Source organism: Vicugna pacos, chromosome 23 (genome assembly GCF_048564905.1).
Source record: "Vicugna pacos chromosome 23, VicPac4, whole genome shotgun sequence".
Taxonomy (NCBI): Eukaryota; Metazoa; Chordata; class Mammalia; order Artiodactyla; family Camelidae; genus Vicugna; species Vicugna pacos.
Window position 1 is genome coordinate 22,940,861 of NC_133009.1, and position 20,977 is coordinate 22,961,837.

The following is a 20,977-nucleotide window of genomic DNA, read 5'->3' on the forward strand; positions in this document are numbered from 1 at the left end:
GAAATTCTAAGAAAGACTCAAAAAAATGCTACAGATCAAAAATATCACAGCAGAAATGAAGATTATGTTTCATAGGTTCATTAGTAGATTGAGCATCACTAAGGAAAGAATCTCTGATCTTGAGAATATGTCAATAGAAATTTTCAACACTGAAAAGCAAAGGAAAAAACACTAAAAAAATGTAATATTTAAAAATTGTAGGATAACTCCAGAAGGTGTACTATATGCATAATAGGGATATCTTCTCTCTAGAAGGAAAAGAAAGAGAGAAACAAACACAAGAAATACTTGAAGCACAGGGAAATATACACAAAATGTTATGATAAATCACAGAGAAAAAAATCTGACAATGAGTGTGTATATGTCCATGTATGACTGAAAAATTGTACTGAACACTGGAATTTGACACAACACTGTAAAATGATTATGAATCAATAAAAATGTAAAAAAAAAAAAAAAGAAATACTTGAAGCAATAATGACTGGGAATTTCCCCAAATTAATATCAGACACCAAACCACAAATCGAGGAAGCCCAGAGAATGTAAGGCAAGATAAATGCCAAAACAAAAAACCAAACAAAAAAACCTACAAATAGGTATATTATATTCAAATTTCAGAAAAGCAAACATAAAAAACATACTTGAAAGAAGCCAAAGGAAAACAACATCTTACCTACAGAGGAACAAAGATAAAAATTACATCCAACTTCTCAGAAACTATGTAAGCAAGAAGAGAGTGGAGCGGACTAGTTAAACTGTTGAGAGAAAAAAACCCCAACAACCTAGAATTCTACATCCTGCAAAATTAGCCTTCAAAATTTAAGGAGAAACAAAGAGTTTCTCAGACAAACAAAAACAAAGATTTTGTTGCCCAAAATCCCACCTTGCAAAAAAATGTTAAAAGAAGTTCTTCAGAGAGAAGGAAATTGATATAAATCAGAAAGGAAGTATAAAGAAAGGAAGATCTTTAGAGAAGGAATGCACAAAGGTAAATAAAACTTTTTATTTTTCTTATTCTAGACTGATATAAAATAAATTTGTTCGAAATAATAATAGCAAGAATGTATTCAAATATATATATATATATATACACATACATACCCACAAACACACTTGCTTATGTGTAAGTGAAATAATTCAAGGGACAGGAGAGAGAAATTACGAATATTAATTTTTTTTTATTTTGGGGGAGAGGTAATTAGATTCTGATTTATTTATTTTAATGGAGGTACTGGGATTGAACCCAGGCCCTCATGCATGCTAAGCATGTTCTGTCCACTGAGCTATACCCTCCCCCAGGAATATTTTTAATAAGGTACTTGCATTAGCCACAAAGTAGTGCAGTGTTATTGAAAAGTGGACTTGGATCAATTGTAAATGTATTTTGAAAACTCTAAGGCAATCACAAAAAAAGTAAAAAAAGAAATGTATGAGAGATCTTTTGTGTCCTCTAATTCTTCTTTTTTTAAATAGCATCCTGTTCTTATTTCAGTGATACAGAATCTTCTCATTTCTACGAGGATATAAATTTTGGTATACTTAAAATACTCTTTTGCTCTGTGCATTCTCTATTTTCTCTGATTTTTTCCATGACTTTGTTTTGGTTTATACTTCATGTTGGAGACTACCTGCAAACAAACTTTGATCCTTGATAGTCTTTTCATAAAGTATTAAAAAAAAAAACACTAAAAAGGTCATTCGAAGCTCAATGTGGATAGGCAGCGCTGTTTGATTAATGATTTCACTGTGTGTTGATCAGTGGTGACCTAGTTGATCAGTGATTAACCTTCACCTCCTCAAATGTGGATCCTTTCCCTACAGTTCTTCAGTTACTCCAGAAAAGAATCCAAACTTCTGTCTGCAAGAGTGTAAGCCAGGCTGCCAGCGTTCTGAGAGACAAATGAGGAAATTAAACTGTGGTTTCATGTTTGAAGACATTCACTTAATCTTTCTATTTTCAGTGTGCTGCCTCCTTTCTGTTCTCTACTATGTCTTGTCAGTACAATAAGGGAAGAAAAAATATTTATGGGCTTGACAGGAGGATATTAATTTTTTCTATGTAGACTGTTTTATTAACAAGTTTGGAGGACATAAAGGCAATACACAAGAACCAATTGCATTTTTATATACTACCAATTAACAGTGAAAAATGAAAATCTTAAAACAGTACCACTTACAATATCACCAAAAAAGCATGAGATAATATCTGCAGGATCTTTTTATGATAACTACAAAACACTAATGAAATAAATCAAACACTTAAATGAACAGACAGATAAACTATGTTGGCAGATTAAATCATTCAAAATTGTTAAAATGTCATTTCCTCCAAAACTGATCTATAGGTTCAATACAATTCTAATCAAAACTATAGCAGGAAAAAAAACTATAGCAGGAAAAAAAACTATAGCAGGATTTCTTTTATAAAAATATCAAGCTAATTTTAAAATTTATGTGGAAAGGCAAAGGAAATATAATAGCCAAGACAATTTGAAAAAGAAAAACAAAATTGAAGGATTCACACTACCTGATTTCAAGATGTACTAAAATCTACAGCAGACATTGTGATATTAATGAAAGTAGAGACACATAGGTAAATGGAACAAAATGGAACCTCTGAAAAAGACCCACATATACATAGTCAATTTATCTTTTTTGATAAAAGTGCAAAGACAATACAGTAATCTTTTCCAGAATAAATTATTTTGTAACCATTGGACATCCATAGGCAAAAAAAAAAAAAAGAACCTTGGCCCATAATCTTCACCTTATTCACAAATTAACTCAAAATGGAATCAGACCTAAATGTAAACTTTGGGTAGAAAAAGAGACATCCAAAAGAAATCAGAATCCCAGGTCAGGGCCATGCTTATACACATGATCTTATTCACACTCACATTTACACTACACATATGGGATGAGTTTCTAAGGTCTGCAATTAATAGGGAAAAAATTGTTCTCAAACAAAGGAAACACTGACAGAAGCAAACTACCAATTGAACAAAATAAAACATAAAAAAGAGGTTATTAATATTAAATTAATATTGGTTTTATTATATTATTATTTAATATTTTAATATATTATTATTTAATTTTAATATATTAATATTTTAAAACTACACTTAAAGATAGTGGAGAAAGCCAAAAAATGGAAATCACACAACAATTCTAATAGGCAAATGGGTTAAAAAGTCGTGGTGTAATCATACAATGGAATACTACCTAGCAAAAAAAACAATGAACTACTGATATATGCAAAACTTGGATAAATCTCAAAGGCATTATCTTGAGCAAGAGAAATTAGAAACAAAAGAGTACAGACTATATGATTCTATTATATGAAACTTGATGAATTAAAATCAAATATATAGTAACAGAAAGCATTTCACTGGTGACCTATATCTAGAGGACAGTGGATTGACTGTGATGGGGCATAAGATAATATTTCAGGGTTTATAGAAATGATCTCTATCTTTCTACTGCTTATATGGGTTCACATTTTGTCAGTACCAATTAATTTGAGTGACATCAGTGACGCTGGTAGGGTAAGGAATTCCAAAAGTCTCTCTCTCCACAAAACCCCCCAAAATAAACTGGCAAAACTGTCAAAATCAACTTTATCAGAACTTCAGAAACTAATTAAAAGTTTACAGCACCAAGAAAAAGGCTTGATCAAGGAAAAAAACAACTGAATCTCAGCAGTTAAGAAAATCTCTGTTGAGTCACTAGCTGACTACTAAGCCAAAGGAACAGAGAATTTAGGTGCCACACACAACAAAGAATACACAGTTAATAAAATTAGTTCAGAAAATTACTAAACAAGCACATGGCACATGACAACCACAATAAGCAGCAACAATAAAACCTGGGGAGGGAGTTGTCACATTACAACATTCAAAATGTCCAGTTTTCAACAGCAACAACAAAAATGAAGCATGGAAAGAAAGTATGGCCCATACACAAAATGAAAAGAAATTAATAGAAACTGTCTCTGAGGAGGCCAAGACATTGGATTTACTAGACAGAGACTTCAAATCAATTAGTTAAAATATGCTCAAAAATCTAAAGAAAATCACATACAAAAAAACTAAAGGATACTGTGAGAATGATGTCTCAACAAATAGAGAAACTAATAAAGACATAGATATGAAAAGAAAACAAATAGAAATTAAGGAGTTAAAAAGTAAAATAACTGAAATGAAAAATTCACTAGAGGGTTTCAACAACAGATTTGAGCAGGCAGAAGAAGAATAAGCAAACTTAAAGACAGGCCAATTGAAATTACTTGGTTTGAGAAGGAGAAAGAAAGTTTCCTTCAAATTTTAAAATAAGAGTTACCACATAATTGAACAATTCCACTTCTGGGTATATATCCAAAAAAACTGAAAGTGAGATCTAGCAGAGATATTTGCACACCTGTGTTCATTGCAGTATTACTCACAATAGCAAAGAGGTAGAAGCAAGCCAAGTCCATTGACAGATAAATGGATACAGAAGATATGGTATATAAATGCAATGGAATATTATTCAGCCTTTAAAAAGCATATCCTATCACATGCTACAACATGGGTGAACCTTGAGGATACTATGCTACATTGAAATAAGCCAGCCACATAGAAGACTCCACTTATATGAGGTACTCTAGTAGTCAAACTCATAGAAACAGAAAGTAGAATGGTGTTCTCCAGGGGCTGGAGTGAAGAGGAAATGGAAATTTTTTGTTCAATGGGTATAGAGTTTCAGTTTGGCAAGATGAAAATGTTCTAGAGATCTGTTGCTCAATGTTAATATGGTTAACACCACTGAAATATACACTTAGATATGGTTAAGATGGTAAACTCTATTACATGTTTTTTTACCAAAATTTTTTTAAAAATTTAAATGTGGGAAAAATGAAGACATTTCTAGAGAAACAAAAATTGAGAGATTCTTTTGCCAGTAGATCTGCCCTACAAAAAAGGTAAAGGATGTCGGTCCTTTAGGCTGAAATGAAGGACATTAACTTGAGCCCAAATGAGGAAACAAAGAATTCCAGTAAAAGTAACTACAAAAAAAAATATAAAAGTCAGTACTTATTCAATTTTGGTTTGAATTCTTTTTTGTTTAATTTTTTACCTAAATTTTTTTAATAGTTTATTTTTTATTTTTTGATGGATGTGAACACCAATGAAACCCCACCACAATCAAGATAGGTAACATTTCCATCACTCCCCAAGAGGTACAAATTTTGAATTCCCAATTTATCCCTTCTAACCCCTATTTATTTTATTTTTGTTGTAGGGGGAGGTAATTAGGTTTATTCATTTTAATGGAGGTACTGGGGATTGAACCCAGGACCTTGTGCATGCTAAGCACGCACTCTATCACTGAGCTATACCTCCCCGCCAAAACAGTGGACTTTCTGATTTGGTAACACTTTCCCATAATAGGTCACATAAATTTACCTAATACTTCCCCCTACCCTAATATTTTGTTATGAAAAAATTTAAACAGAGTATGTATAACATTTACTATGTCTATGTATTCATCCCTGTGTCTATCCACTAATCCATCATTTTTTTTGTTTTTCTATCATATATTTTTATTTGTTTATTTTATAAAACTTTCCAGCATCTAGGCATTATCTCATTTTTTCTTTTATTTTGCTCTTGAATCAGCAATTAGTTACTGGAATTCCTTAAAACGTTGTCACTTTTATGAAGGTATCTTCCTGCTTTGCTTTTCTTGAAAATTTTCTCTCCTTTCCCGCATCCTGGATGGAGTCAGGCAGAGGTTGATTTCTGGTTTTAGGAAAGAGTGGGACAACAAGACCAGAGAGGATGGGGAAGACTCCATAGCTGATCCAGGGCAGGTGGGGAGAATACATCATTAGGATCATGATGAGGGGAGACAGGACTGCCCCAATATTAGCAGCAATTCCCAGGATTCCTGTAGCTGTTACCCCATAAAAAGAAAGGATATTTTGCCGTTTGTGGCCCTTCATTCACTTTTTTTTTCCATTTCAAAAACCAGAGTTTTGTAACTGGCATAAACATTTCCATTGCATCTAAATCTGCAAAATACCTACAAATAAACTTAACCAAGGAGGTTACCTACACTCTGAAAACTGTAAAATACTGATGAAGAAAATTGAAGATGATACCAAGAAATGGAAAGATATCTTGTGCTCTTGGATTGGAAGAATCAACATTATCAAAATGACTGTAATACCCAAAGCAATCTACAGATCCAATGCAATCCCTGTCAAAATACTCATGACATTTTTTCACAGAACTAGAACAAACAATTCCAAAATTTATATGGAACCATGAAAGACCCCAAATTGCCAAAGCAATCTTCTGTAGGTCTTTTTCACTCCTTCTTCTTTTTGTTCTCTTTTCACATGGTTTGATGACTAGAGAAGTCCCTTCAACATTTGTTGTAAAACTGGTTTGGTGGTGCTGAATTCTTTTAGTTTTTGTTTATCTTTTAAGCTTTTGATTTCTCCATCAAGTCTGAACAAGAGCTTTGCTGGAAAGAGTATTCTTGGTTGTAAGTTGTTCTCTTTCATTACTTTAAATATATCGTGCTACTCCCTTCTGGCCTGTAGAGTTTCTGCTGAAAAACCAGCTGATAATCTTATGGGAGTTCTCGTGCATGTTATTTGTTGCTTTTCTTTTACTGATTTTAATATTTTCTCCTTATCTTTAATTTTTGTCAATGTGATTACTATGTGCCTCAGTGTGTTCCTCTTTGAGTTAATCCTGTGTGGAACTCTCTGCACTTCCTGGACTTGGGTGACTATTTTCTTTCCCAAGTTAGGGAAGTTTTCAGCTATTACCTTTCAAATATTTTCTCAGGTCCTTTCTCTCTCTTCTCTTTCTGAGACCCCTATAATGTGAATATTAATGGGCTTCATGTAGTCCCAGAGTTCTCTTAAACTATCCTACTTCTTTTCATTCTTTTTCTTCCTTCTGTTATGCGGTAGTGATTTCCACTAATATGTCTTCTAGATCATTGATCCGTTCTTCTGCCTCATTTAGTCTATTCTTGGTTCCTTCTAGTGTGTTATTCATTTCAGTGATTTTATTCTTCAACTCTGTTTGGGTATTATTTATATTTTCTAACTCTTTGCTAAAAACGTTGCTCTGTGCATCTATTCTCTTTCCAAGTTCTCTGACAATCTTCACAATCAATTACTCTAAATGCTTTCTTGTATAGATTGCCTATCTCCTCATCTCTTATTTCTTCTGGGATTTTTATCTTGTGCTTTGGCCTGGAGGATATTCCTCTCCTGCCTCATATTGTCTAACTTTCTATTTGTATTTTTAGGCAGGTTAGTTACTTTCTTGACCTTGAAAAAGTGGCCCTCTGTGGGAGACATCCTATGCATCCCAGCAGTACACTTCTCTCTTGTCACCCAAGGGCCAGGATCCAGCGGGTCCCAGGGTAGAGTCTGGCAGATTCCTTCCACAAGCTTTGGGATCATTGTTTTCTTGTTTCTGGTATCTGCCTCCTGGTGGATGAGGCTAGACTAGAGGCTTATGCAGGATGCCTGGCAGGAGGAGTCGGTGCCTGCCCATTGCTCAGTGGAGCTTGGTCCTGGCTCTCTGGTGGGTAGGGCCATGTCTAGTGGCAGGTCTAGAAGTGTTTGAGGGCTCAGGAAGTCTGCTGATGGGTGGGACTGCGTTCCCACCCAGTATGCTGTTTGGCCTGAGGCTTAATAAAGCTTTTTTTTAAAAGAGTAATGATACAGAGCTCTTTTAAATTGAAGTATAGTTGATTTACAGAGCTGTGTTAGTTTCTAGTGTACAGCACAGTGATTCAGTTACATATATATATATATATATATATATATATATATATATTCTTTTTTATCATAGGTTATTACAAGCTGTTGAATATAGTTCCGTGGTATACAGTAGGACCTTGTTGTTTTGATATTGAGTTCCTATTCAAGAATCTTTTGGCTCTTCTCGGTCATTTGCTCTTTCATATTAATCTTATACTGAACTTTTAAAATTCCTCCAAATAACCTATTTGCACTATAATGTTGGTTGTGAATGGCAGAAGGCTCAAAAAATGGTGATTTAAATAAGAAAGAGGTTTCATTTCTCTCTTTCTTATTCCTCTCTTTCTGTTCCTAGAACAGGTCAACTTCTTTCCTGCTTTAGGGCCTTTGCACTCTCTCTCTACCTGAAATTCTTTTCCAACACAACCAGTTCCTCCTATCCTCAAGGTCCTTATATGTCACAGTCTCAGAAAGTCTTCCACTAACTTCTCAGACTGAGGTAGGCTGTCTTTGTTATTCTCTATCACAGTACCCTGATTATTATCACAATTTTCATTCCTTTACTTAGCCATTATTCACTGAAAACCTTCTGTATGAAAGGTACTGTTCCAAGGGCTATGAACTCCTCATTATTTATACTTATTGTAATTATATGTTTATTGTTTTGCCAGCCCACTGCCTGACTCTCTTCCTGGAATAGAAGTTCCAAGACCATATCTTTTTGATTATCACTGTATCCTCTGACTTTAGCGTAGTAACTGGCCTATGGTAGACAATAAACATTTGTAGATTGAATGTATAAAATACCAGCTCAAAATATTATTTTCCTTCTATTCAAGATTAGGGACATGAATAAGGCAATTGTCTCAAAGGAGAAAAAACTTGATAGAAAACTGAATTATTATTATTTACAAAACAAAATAAATCAGATCAAAGATTTTTTTTTTCTTAACCTCACAAAACATAGACATAGACTCAGTCTCCAGCTCCCAGCAAACAGGCAACCTCCATCTTGAACCTTGGTAAGGAACCTCTGCTAGGCACACTCACCTTTTCTTCCATGTTCCTTTTGTACATAGATGACCATATCATTCAGTGTCCGAACTGGAATCCTTATGAGAGATGAAGGTGAGAAACTGTATATACAAATGAACAATGGCCAGACCCTGTTGAAAAAAAAAAAAAACCAGAACTCTAACTTAGAAGCTGCAGCAACCAAGCCCAGGAAACCAGCTTATTATCTGCAGCAACCAAATCAGGAAGCCAGCCTGCTATCCACAAGTCAGACTTGTAGGAAATCAGAACACTATCTCTAGCAAAGAATCCAGGAAGCCAAACAATAAACCCTGTAACATTGGCCCCAAATGTCCAGGATTCCATTGACAGCTTCCCTAATTTTTGTCCATGCTTCAAACTTAGGACGAACTAGAGAAAGCTAAGTACACTTTCCTAACTAGTCACATAACTGCTTCCAATTAGTTCTCCCAGAACTTCCCTGTCCCAACAGACTTCAAGCAAGGCATATCTGAAGCCTTCCCTTTTTCAGCTATAAAGCTTTCCCAGTCCTTTGCCTGCCTTAGAGTCTCTGCCAATATGCAAGTGACGGTGGCCAAGTCCCTTGTTACTATTGCAAGCTCTGAATAGTCTTTGCCTGTTCTCATTTGGGTGCTTTTCATTTATTTCCACAAAGGGAATACTATTAATAATCATGCTGAATCAAGAGGGAAAAATCAGGACTGTCTTGAGTAAATTAGGACATAGGTCACCCTAGTTAAAAAGGACAGTTGGACAAGTGGCTGTTTGCTTGAGATACAAAATTTGGAAGGGCAAAGGTGTGAAGAACAGAAGGTAAAATGTGCCACTACCACTAGGTGGGGTTGCACCATCAAAGAATGGAGGACTTTTCAATTACTGCAGGAAGTTCTTGAGCTGGACATGCATTCAGTAATCTTTTTAGTTTAGAGGTATAGTACTGTAAAATCTGAATACTGGAATTGAAGTAAAATTGTCTTCAGGGTGACAATTACTGGAAATAATTCCAATGAAAAAAAGGTCTAGCATACCATTATTGATACTTACTATTAACTCACTTTCAACTATTGCCTTGTGCGCTGATGCAGTAAACTCCTTGTCCTTAACAAGTTTGCACTCTAGAGTACTTAAGGTCCACATGAGTTACCTAACTGGGAGAGCCCAGTGCACAATTAAAATAAGGGACAACTAGTTCAAAAAGTATTAAGAATTTCCTGATAGCAACAGCTAAGCATTAAACCAAGGGTGGAGCCCTTCTGAGCACAAAGCCCTTTGCAGCTGCACAGATCACACACCCATGAACCCAACCCTAAATGTAGAACAGTATTCTACAACAAATTATAGACTAACAAACTACACTGTTTATTGTATATGTTGTAATGCTGCTGGAGCCTTCAGTCTCTTACTTTATGTGATACTTTGGCATGCACGGAATTATATTACATTTAAAAAGTTATTGCATATTGAATATATTTGTGCTATTGGCTGTAGGGAATCTTTGCTAAAGTTTAATATAATCAAGCGCATAAATACTTGATCTAATTTAAAATGTTATAAAAAGTTACAACTAGAATTATTTTGCTTTTCCCTACATGACTCAAGGGGAGGGCAGAAACTAATACTGGTAGGTACTCAATGAACACTTGTCGAATGAATGAAAGGAGGGTTCAATGGGTGAAGATTTTAACAAAGAGAGATATCAGGAAAGGCTGTAAGGGAGATGGTTAGCTAGGATTCTGAAACTTATAGGCAAGCCAGGATGGACATTGTAGATAAGGGGAAAAGTCAGTGAAAGCAAAGTTTTGTGTATAGTTTGTCTGTTTATTATCATTATCTTCCATAGGCCCCATAGAAACAAGAATCTTTTCTGTTTCTTCATAGCTGTACCCAGGGCCTGTGACATAGTAGCCCCTCAGTAAATATTTATTGACTGAATAAATGCAGGCAATGTTACTTAGCTAAATGCAGAATACCTATATACTGAAGAAGTAAAAAATGAGGTTGGAATCTTATTGATCAATATTTGAATATCAGAGTGAGAATCTATACTTTATCCTGTGTACAGATAAGAACCATTTAAAAGAGCAATGGTAGGCTCTGAACTCTGAACAGAATATAAGTCAGTGGTATTCCCAACTAGAAGATTAAATTATCTGCTGTTGACTGAAAAAAATGCATAACCTAAAAGTTGATAATTATATTTTATCCAGCAGACTTACTGAGGACTATAGCCTGAGAACCAGCCTTTCAGATAACTCTGAGAAACTTCCAAAGAGATAAGGGAGGGGTAAGGATATACAGGAGTTTTTGCTGGAAAACAAACAAAACCCATGTAGTTGAATATCAAAAGATTACTGCTAATCAAAAAAAAAACCACACATCTCAAGTTAATGATTTGAGTGCTTTTCTCTATACGGGAAGATGCAAGAGTATGGGCTTTTTGAAATTATTCCTTTGATATGTACCTTAACTATCTAGGGCCAGTATCCTGTTTTTCTGCATCCTGAATTCCCCTCAGGTTCGGGGTGGCTGCAATGGCTGATGGCTTTATGACCACAACATCCTTTATTTACTGTAATGGCAGGCAACATTTTGTCCACACTGTCAACATCTCTCTGCCTTCTCTTAATTTCATGTCCTTGCCTTGCCTCTCCATAGCCCAATACGTGACTTAGACTCCACTATAAGCCAAATAAGACCTCAAGTAAGAAAACTGAAAACGCGATTAAAACTAGCAAACAAGCAAACTAAAGCTGGTTAATTTTTTGATAATTGTCCCTTTCTTTGTGTCTCCTTAGCTGCAGGATAAATTTCTCGGGGGCAAATACATACATTTAATAAAATTCTGGGCAGTTTCTAGGCCAAGATGGAGTCTGCCAATGGATTTGCTCAATGAATTACCTGTCGAAAACAGCATAAGATCGAATGATTTCCAAATGTAACAGATGATTTAGTTACCTGGGTAAACCAGTCTTTCCTTTTGACACCTAGCCCCTTTGTGGTGCGTCAGTGAATCATGGGGTGGAAAGGCAAACAGCAGGATGGTGGTGTTTTTACCCTAATCTAATCGTCCTAATTATTTGTTTTGATTTTGTAAGATTCTTGGTCAAAACTAACTATGCATGCAAATGAGGTGTGGCTGGAACGCCTGGAAAGTGACAAACGAAACCTGTTACCAACAGACGAAGCGACCAAGCCAGGGCGGGAACTTCCCCGCAGCCGCCGCATGCGCGTGTCCGCCCAATTGGGAACAATAAAGTTGAGCGTGTTCAAAGGGGTCCTTGTCATCCAAGGCCTGTTGACAAGCCTGTAAAATAATACTTCTAAAAACTCCCTACTGTTTCCAGGTCTTCTCCTTGTTCTTGGCAGTTTTTTTCCCCTCACTCGCGGTACAAAAATCGTGAGCGGATCGGCCCGGCCTAGGCCGGTTGCGGGGCATTTCGAGGGCGGCTGGCCCGGCGATCGCCGCGGGCAGCCTCAGGGAGGCCCCCGGCTCCAGTGAAGCCGAGGCTGCGGCGTCGGAGACAGGCGCGATGAAGCCCAGACCCGCCAGGTTCGTGGATAATAAGCTGAAGCAACGTGTCATCCAGGTCTGTACCCTGTTCCGCAGAGCCTCACAGCGGTCTCCGTTCGCTGCTCAAGGGCACCGGAGGCCCTTTCTTGGGCGGCTCCCAGGTGGAACTCGACTAGCCGCCTACTCTGGCCTGGGTTCGGGCGTGGGGCTGTTTGACACCTCCACTCCTCCTCGGGTGGTTCAAGGCCTTCCCTCTATACTGTGGGGCGGGGTTTCAAGGAGGGGCCGGGGACTGTGGGAGGCTGCTGCTTGATGAGCCGGGCCTGCTGGGATCTGGTCGACCTCAGCGGAGATCAGTAAGGGGAGAGGTGATGGCCTTTGAGTTTAAATCTTCCTGTCTTCTGAAGTTGGGAGAGAAAGGAAATGTGGAAGGGGCCGCTTTGGGGGCCATAAAAAATACGTTAATGTCCATTTCCAAGAAAATGGGGTCACTTGGGACACCGTAAAAATAAGTATTCTAGATCTGACTTTGTAATAGACACTTTACCTATAGATTTTTTTCCTCCATTTTCATAATCATCAATAGAAAGCATTCTGCGGTAAATGTCTGGGAATGGTACAGTAATGCACGCAATCTTAGTTAGAAGAAAGGGAGAGAGACCTGAAGAGCTGTGTATACTCTCTTTGTTTTTCTTCTACCGGCCTCTATACAATCTCCTTTTTTCCCTTCCTACCATCCCTTCCTACCATCTTTAAATGTTGGAAGTGCTCTGAGACCCTGAGCTCTTACCTTCTCTTTCTTTATCCTCTTACTCCTCTCTTACCTGTCTACACTTTTAGGTGGTCCAGTCTAAAACCTTTAAATACTATCTATACATTCATGATTCCTAAATTTATTTTTATATTATAATCCAGTGCAGATTAAACTTGAATTCTGGATTGATATATCCAGCTACCTATTCAGCACCTCTTGAGGGTCGGATAGTTATCTTCAACTTAACATATCCATACGGAACTTTTGATACTCTCCTCCAAACCTGTTCTTTCTTCGTGTTCTCTAATTCAGTAAATCACATCACCATCCATCCATTTGTTAAGACCAGAAACCTTAAGAATCATCCTGATACTTGTTTCCTGTAACCAGTTAAGTAGTTAGCAACCTATTTGGCTTTACCTTCGAAATATGTTTCAAACCCAACCACTTTTTACCATCTCCTCTTCTAACCATCCTAGTCCAAACCCCTCTCTCTATTAGGCTATTGCAGTAGCCTTCTAACTCATCTCTCTGATTCTAGTTTTACTTAAAGGCTTTTCTCCGCAGAGCAGCTAGGGAGATCCTTTTAAAGGGAAAATTGGAGTTTGCCAGGGCCCTGCTGAAAACCTTTTGGAGGACTCAGACATTTGGAGTAAAACCCATCCTCAGAAGCCCTCCTTATTTTGGCCCTTGTCTACCTTTTTGTCCATTGCTTTTTTTCCCCTTTTGCTCTCTGCCTTGATTACACTGTCCTTTCCACATGGAACTTCCCAGCATGCCGAGCGTAGGACTTTTGCTCTTGCAGTTCACTCACTCTCAATTACTGTTGCTTTGAATGTTTGTGCAATTTGCTTCTTCACTTTATTCAGGTTTCTGAGCAGCAACGCCTAATGGCTGAAGCCAGTGGTCTCTTCCCGGTCCTCGCCACACTTGACTGCTCTTCAGCATTTGACGTTAGCAGTTTTCCTCTATTGCTTTTACTTTGGTTCATTATTAAACTAATGGGTTCTTATGGTTTAAAATAAAAGACGGTATAAAAGTGAAAAGAAAAAATTCCTTTCATCTCCACTCCACTTCTCCATAGGTAACCTAGAGAGTTTCTGTTGTATTTTTCTTAAAATTTTGTATGCATACATGCACTTAGTAGATATATTAATTTCATTATAAATCACAAACATGGGCTCATCTGCATCTATTCTGCTGCTTGCTTGTTTCACTAGCAGTATATTTTAGACATCTTTCTACAAGTAGTACATTTGCCTCCTTTTAGCATATTAGTTATCTATTGCTGCATGACAGATTACTCCCAAACTTAGTAGATTAAAGTGGTTTTAGTTCTGTTGCTTTTTAGTTTGCAGTGGGTATAAGATAAATATATGTATATATAATTCAGAATTAACTAGTAAATGACAGCATGCTATAGGAGTCCAAAGAAGGGGAAGACTAACTAGAATAGTCCAGCTTTGGACACCTAGTCTCTTGTCATTGGAGGCATTTATGCAGACACTGTTACCAGTGTTAGGGATCCTTGAGAAGAAATTGCTGTGTAAAGTGGGGAACCTAAACTAGATAACTAGCAAGTATTGAAACTTAGAAGTTGTTTCATTCCAGATTTGAAATCTGACCCTGTAACTTATGTGCTGAAAGGCAAGTAATTAACCTTCTAAGCCCTCATGTAAAATGGGAGAGACTAACATGAACATCATAGGATTGTGAGTACTAAAAGAGACAGTGTGTAAAAGGCCCCCTAGAACAGGTTTACCAGGCTCTTGGTTTCTCAGTAGATTTTTCATGGTGCTCCTAGGCCAAAAATAATACCTAATAGGTCTGTTTATTAAGTAGTTAGGCTCAAGCAACTTAATAACTATTTAGTCCAAATAACTTAGTAGCTCTTTGAAAAAAAATAATATATAGAAATTGAAAGAAAGTTAATACATTTGTATTTATTTCTTAAATAACCACAGTTACTTAGTAGTGGGATTTATGTGCCTGTTGGGCACTGCACAGCTTCTCACACCTTGTGATGAGATTAACACTGCAGCTCTCATTTCCTGTTCTGCATTTTTCTTACTGCGAATGCTGAAAACCCAGTTTTGCAAAGACAGAACATCATCAAAAGGTGATTTAATATTGAAACCATGTATTGTTTCAGGTTAGTGCAGTTGACCCTTGAACAACGTGGGGGTTAGGGATGCTGACCTCTGCTCAAATCTGTGTATAACCTTACAGTTGGCTTTTCATATCTGTGGTTCCTCATCGGCAGATTCAACCAACCCGGGATCATGTAGTACTCTAATAGATATTTCTTGAAAAAAAAATCTATGTATAAATGGACTGGTCAGTTCAAACCTGTGTTGTTCAGGGATTAAGAGTAGTTCCTGTCATGTTGGACAGATGTCAGTATTACTGTGTTGCCTCAACTTTAAAATATCCCTTGGAGTCCTTGTGAGTTTCATCTTTATTCTGATATTTTGGGAACCTAGGATATAGTTAAGTCCTCACCTACTACCTTATAGCTATTCTAGTTACTGTTCTTGTGTTGTCATGGTGATTAATAACAGTTAAATTCTTTGATTTGACTTAATCAGTGATTTTTATGTATATTTCTGGTATGCTTTATTGATGAAGAGTTTACATTAAAGTATAACATGTTTGAAAAGCTCAGTCTATTATTTGTTGATTAAAATCACCAAGTTTGAAATATTATTTCATATTTATTGTGTTTTCTGTTTTAGTACCTCACCAGTAACAGATGTGGCAAATATGTGGACACTGGAGTTTTAGCATCTGATTTACAAAGAATGTACAGGTAAAGAAATTTTGCCTCCAGATCTTGCTTTTCTTTCTTACCATTGAAAAAAAGAAAAAAAATTTTTAATGGAGGTACTGGGGTTTGAACCCAGAACCTTGTGCATGCTGAGCATGTGCTCTACCACTGAGCTATATACCCTCCCTCTTCTTTCCTACCATTTTTGAAGTTTTTGTTCTGCTTACATTTCCAATTGATGTTAATAGCCGGCATTAGTTTACCAGTCCGTAAGTTTATAATTCAATTTATTAACACAAACATTTGTCAAGCACCTGTTATATACAGTATGCTGTCCTTGTTACTAAGGGGAATGACTCCTTATGTTTCAGTACCTTATTGCCTGTTCAGGAGTATTACTTCTTTTCTTGCTTCATTAAAAAATTAGTGGAGGAAGGGCATAGCTTAGTGATAGAGTACATGCCTAGCACGCAGAAGGCCCTGAGTTCAGTCCCCAGTACCTCCATTAAAATAAGTAAAAACCTAATTACCCCCGCCCACCCCACCCCCAAAATTAAAATTATCAGGCATGATCTCCCTCAACTTCTTGACTATAAAAATGTATCACTTGTTTGGTCTTTCCACTGAAGATTAAATCCTTCTCTTGTGCCTCTTATCCTGCCTCTTCTGATATTTTACCTCCTTAATTATCTCTGCTTTGTATATTTCAGTGTCTATTTTCTTCCTCTCTTTAGTCTGTATGTTAGTTTGTTAAGGCTGCCATTAAAAAGAGACTAGGTGGGTTAAACAACAGAAATTTAATTTTTTAAAGTTGTGGAGGCTTCAAGTCCAAGGTCAGGGCATTGTCAGGACTGGTTTCTTTTGAGATCTTTCCCTGACTTGCAGATAGCTGTCTTCTCCTTATGTCTTCACATGGTCTTTCCTCTGTGTGTCTCTGTATCCTAATCTCTTCTTGTAAAGACATCAGTCATCCTGGATTAGGGCCTATACAGATGATGACCTCATTTTACCTTAGTTACACCTTTACAGACCCTATCTCCAAATACAGTCACATCCTGAGGTACTGAGGATTAGGACTTAAATGTGAATTTTGGGGGGATACAATTCAGCCTATAACATTGGGCTTCTTGCCCCCCAAAATTCATGTCTTTATTGTTTACAAATACATTCACTCCATACCAGAGACTCCAAAGGTCTTAACCTATTGACATCAACTCTAAATCCAAAATCTTATCTGAATATCATCTAACTCAGGCATGGGTGTGACTGGAGGTATGTTTTCTCCTGAGGCAGAATTTGTCTCAAGCTGTGAACTTGTGACATCAGACAAGGTATCTGTTTCTGAAATACAATAGTGGGACAGGCATAGGATAGACATTCTCATTCCAAGAGGGAGAAATTGGGTCATAATCTCAAGCGAGTACGAAACCTAGCAGGGCGAGCCCCTCTTTAGCTCAGCGCTCTGCCAGATGCTCTCCCCCGCGGGCTCACTGGGGTGACTGCCCTGCCTGGAACTGAGGAGGAGACAGTGCCTTTCCTTGGGCCTGTGCCTCTGGGTGTGTGGTGTCAGTGGTAGCCCTGCCAACTTTGGAGCCTCCTTTGGAGTCCTTCTTCCCTTTTCTTGAAGGATAACGTATTCGCAGCTGCATTGCTGTTTTGGCCTGTCTTGTAGAATCCAAAAAGTCCAACGGCCTTCCTTCATTTCATCCCTTCTCTGTCTTCTTCAGTATAAGCTGGCAATGTTGCTGCTGCTATAACCTCATTTTTAATCAAGAAAAATTACAGTAGTAAAAATACAAAGTCAGAAGTTGTTTGGAAATAGGTTATTGTCAGTATGAATACAATGGCATAATCGTATATTCTTGCAAATTTATGTGATCAATTTAGATTGAGCTTAATGGAAAAATACTGATGAGGACCACTATACTAAACTTCTTGTTATATTTTCCAGTATAGACTATGGTCGAAGAAAAAGAAATGCTTTTAGGATTCAGGTAGAAAAAGGTGAGTCTTTTAGTGGTAGACCTGAATTATTAATAAAACCATAGAAAGAATTGCCTTAGCTCATGGCTTTTCCTTTTTGTTTCAGTATTTAGCATAATTAGTAGTGAAAAAGGACTTCAGGACCTAGCAGAATTAGAAGATGAACACCTGGCCAAAAGAGCAAGACACAATGAAGAGGATAATGAGTAAGGATTACAGAATGGAGGGTTTTTCCCTAAAACATGAACCTGATCATATTTCATTGCTGCTTGTAAAACTTCTAGTCGCTCTTCATTGCCAATGAGGCCCTGCGTTACACTTTCCTAACCTCTCCAGTCTTTTATTTCAGACGTACTGAATGCTCACTGTTCCCCAAAGAGATTAGATTCTTTCTTTGTGCCTTTGTAGGGGTAGTTTTCTGTAGCTGGAGTGTTTATTTCCTTTATAAGCTTAGCCTCGAAAGGCTATGTTACTGCCTTTTCAAGCCTTTTTGGACTCCTTTCTCAGTGTTTCCTTAACTCCTAGTTGAAGATATTTATTACAATGCTTCTGTCATATGGCTTGGAGATTATTTGTTTACGTGTTTGCATTACCAACAGAACTGTCTCATTATCTTTGTTTTTGTCTGCCCTAATACAATGGCAAGTACGTAAGAAGTGCCAATTAATTTTGTGTTTAGGAAGTAATATTAAGTTTTTTATAACTGTGTTGCAGTGTAATTGACATACAATAAGCTGTACATTTTTTAAATGTACTATTTGTTGAGTTTTGACGTGTATATGCTCATTAAATCATCACTGAAAGCAAGACACTGAACATTTCCATCAACCCCACAAGTTTTCTTGTGCCCATTTGCAATTTATTTCTCCTTCCATCCTGTTCTGAGACAGCCATTGATTTGCTTTCTGTCACTATATATTTGCATTTTCTAGAATTTTATATAAATGAAATAAGTGAGTATGTACTCTTAAAAATCTGGATTCTTTCACTCAGGATAATGATTTTGATATTTATCAACATTATGCGTGTCATTGTTCCATTGCTTTTTACTGCTCTGTGTGTATGTACATGCCGTGATTTTTTATCCATTTATCTATTATTAGACAGTTCATTGTTTCCACTTTTTGGTTATTAAAGATAAAGCTGCTGTCATCACTTCTGTGAAGGAGTTTATGTGGAGAATGTTTTCATTTTCTTTGGTAAATACCTGGGAGTGGAATAGCTGAGTCATATGGTACTGTGTATTTAACATTATAAGAAACTGCCAGACTATTTCTAAAGTGTGTTTCCATTTTACCTTTACATCAGCAGTATTTGAGAGTTTCACTAGTTCCACATATTACCAACACTTGATATGGTCAGTCTTTAATTTTAGAGTTTTTCATTATAAATGTGATGTTAGCTATAGGTTTTTTAATAGATGCCCTTTAGCAGACTGAGGAAGTTTCCTAGTATTCCTAGTTTGCATCTGTATTCATATTGGTCTGAATTCTTTTCCTTTCTTTTTTTGCAATATCTTTGTCAGATTTTGGTATTAGGGTTATACTGTCCTCATAATATCCATTGGAAAATGGGTTTTTTTGGGTCTCTAGTTAATGAAAAAGTTTGTGTAATATTACTATTATTTCGTTCTTGAGTGTTTGTTAGAATTCATCCTAAATTCACCCAGACCTAGAGTCTTTCTATGGAAGGGAGTTTGATAACATTTAATTTTGCAAAATTTAGGACTCTTCCTATTTATTTTTTTCTTTTATCAGAGTTGGTAGGTTGTACTTTTAAAGAAATTTGTTCATTTCACCTAAGCTGTGGCATTTGTTGGCATAAAGTTTTCAAAATATTGTCTTGTTTCCTTTTTATAACTGTAGGATCTGTGGTGATAGCTCCTTTTAATTCTTTATAGCTGCTGCTTTTGCATTTGGGTTTACTATAATTTTCACAACAGGTTTTGCATTTGTGAACATTTAGTTGTTTCTAGTTTTGCACTGTTGTACATGTAATAAATAATCCTTTAGTGCATATATCTTTGTACACATGTCTCTTTTTTATGTTAATTCCTGAGGTAGTATTTCTAGGGTCAAAAAGATTTATATTTTTGAGATTCCTGGTACATTTGGAGTTGCCATCCAAAAAAAGTTGCCTCAGTTTATATTTCCAACATCTTTGTATAAAGACCACATTTCTCTTTAGCTTTGCAATCGTAGTTGTACTATTTTTTAATCTCTGCTAGTTTTATAGACAAAAATTGATCATATAATTTTTATTTGTGATTTTTTGATAACTAGTGAGGTTAAATTTTTTTTATTGTTTCATGTTTCCTTTGTGAATTGCTTGTGTACGGGTTTTGTCTTTCACTTGAGAGCTACTTGAATTTTCCTTGTTAGTTGTCAGAGCTCTTTGTATAAAATAGCACCTCTTTTTGTATGTATTACAGATGCTTGTCACAGTTTGCCATTTGATTTTTATTTTTGTTTATAGTGTGTTTTGATTAGAGAAGTTTTGCATCTTTACCTAGTCAAATCTTTCAGTTTTTCCTTTATGGTTTATGCTGATATGTTTAGAAAAGATCTCTATGACAAGAGTATATAGAATAATTACCTGTACTTTTTTCTTATACTTTAATGCTATTTCATTTAACTCTTTAAAATTAATTTTGTTAACTTATAATTAATTTTATTTGTAGGGCATAGATTGTAGGGCAAAATAATTTTTTTCCAAATGTTTGAATAATCCACCCTTGTTACATTGATTAGAAAAGCCCCAAATTATATTAACTGAATTTAATGAATAATGACAAAAGAATTCATGTCTTAATTATAAAGGTGGGGCATAGCATTTTTTTTACTTAGGAAAAGTCCTTATTTATTTTCTAAAAAAGCTGTATTAAATAGTAGTGTAGTCCTCTAATTACTTGAAGCTATCAGATACCAACTCTCAGTAATAATGAACTGAGGCTGCATTCTCAATTTGTAGTTATTAGGATTTAATACTTGGTTTTGGCCAGATTAAATGAAAAATTCTTTGTACCTTCATTTCTCATGAATGGTCTTAGAAAAGTTACATTTGGTCACATGGCTTGGCCATGTTGAATTTGTTAGTCAAACTGCTTAATTATGGCTTGTGGGAATACTTCTTCTACTGGCATCTCACGTTCCTAAA

The 20,977-nt window shown here is 36.3% G+C and overlaps 2 protein-coding genes across 5 annotated transcripts in view; one reads left to right on the top strand and one right to left on the bottom strand.

The window, feature by feature from the left end:
• The window catches only part of CNIH4 (cornichon family member 4), a 31,753-nt gene extending 19,582 nt beyond the window's left edge, over window positions 1–12,171 (bottom strand). The window contains exons 1-2 of one of the 2 annotated variants that reach the window (XM_072948676.1): window positions 11,762–11,956; window positions 8,822–8,937 (exon numbers count right to left, since the gene is read on the bottom strand). In XM_072948676.1, coding sequence (XP_072804777.1) covers window positions 8,822–8,863 — 42 coding nt within the window. In that variant the 5' untranslated portion in view covers window positions 8,864–8,937; window positions 11,762–11,956. The other variant, XM_072948675.1, reaches the window with a different exon arrangement.
• A 46-nt stretch (window positions 12,172–12,217) lies between these two features.
• The window catches only part of NVL (nuclear VCP like), an 80,311-nt gene continuing 71,551 nt past the window's right edge, over window positions 12,218–20,977 (top strand). The window contains exons 1-4 of one of the 3 annotated variants that reach the window (XM_015234836.3): window positions 12,218–12,393; window positions 15,807–15,880; window positions 17,790–17,842; window positions 17,928–18,027. In XM_015234836.3, coding sequence (XP_015090322.1) covers window positions 12,337–12,393; window positions 15,807–15,880; window positions 17,790–17,842; window positions 17,928–18,027 — 284 coding nt within the window. In that variant the 5' untranslated portion in view covers window positions 12,218–12,336. The remainder of the gene's footprint in view (window positions 12,394–15,806; window positions 15,881–17,789; window positions 17,843–17,927; window positions 18,028–20,977) is intronic. The other 2 variants (XM_072948674.1, XM_031690097.2) reach the window with 2 other exon arrangements.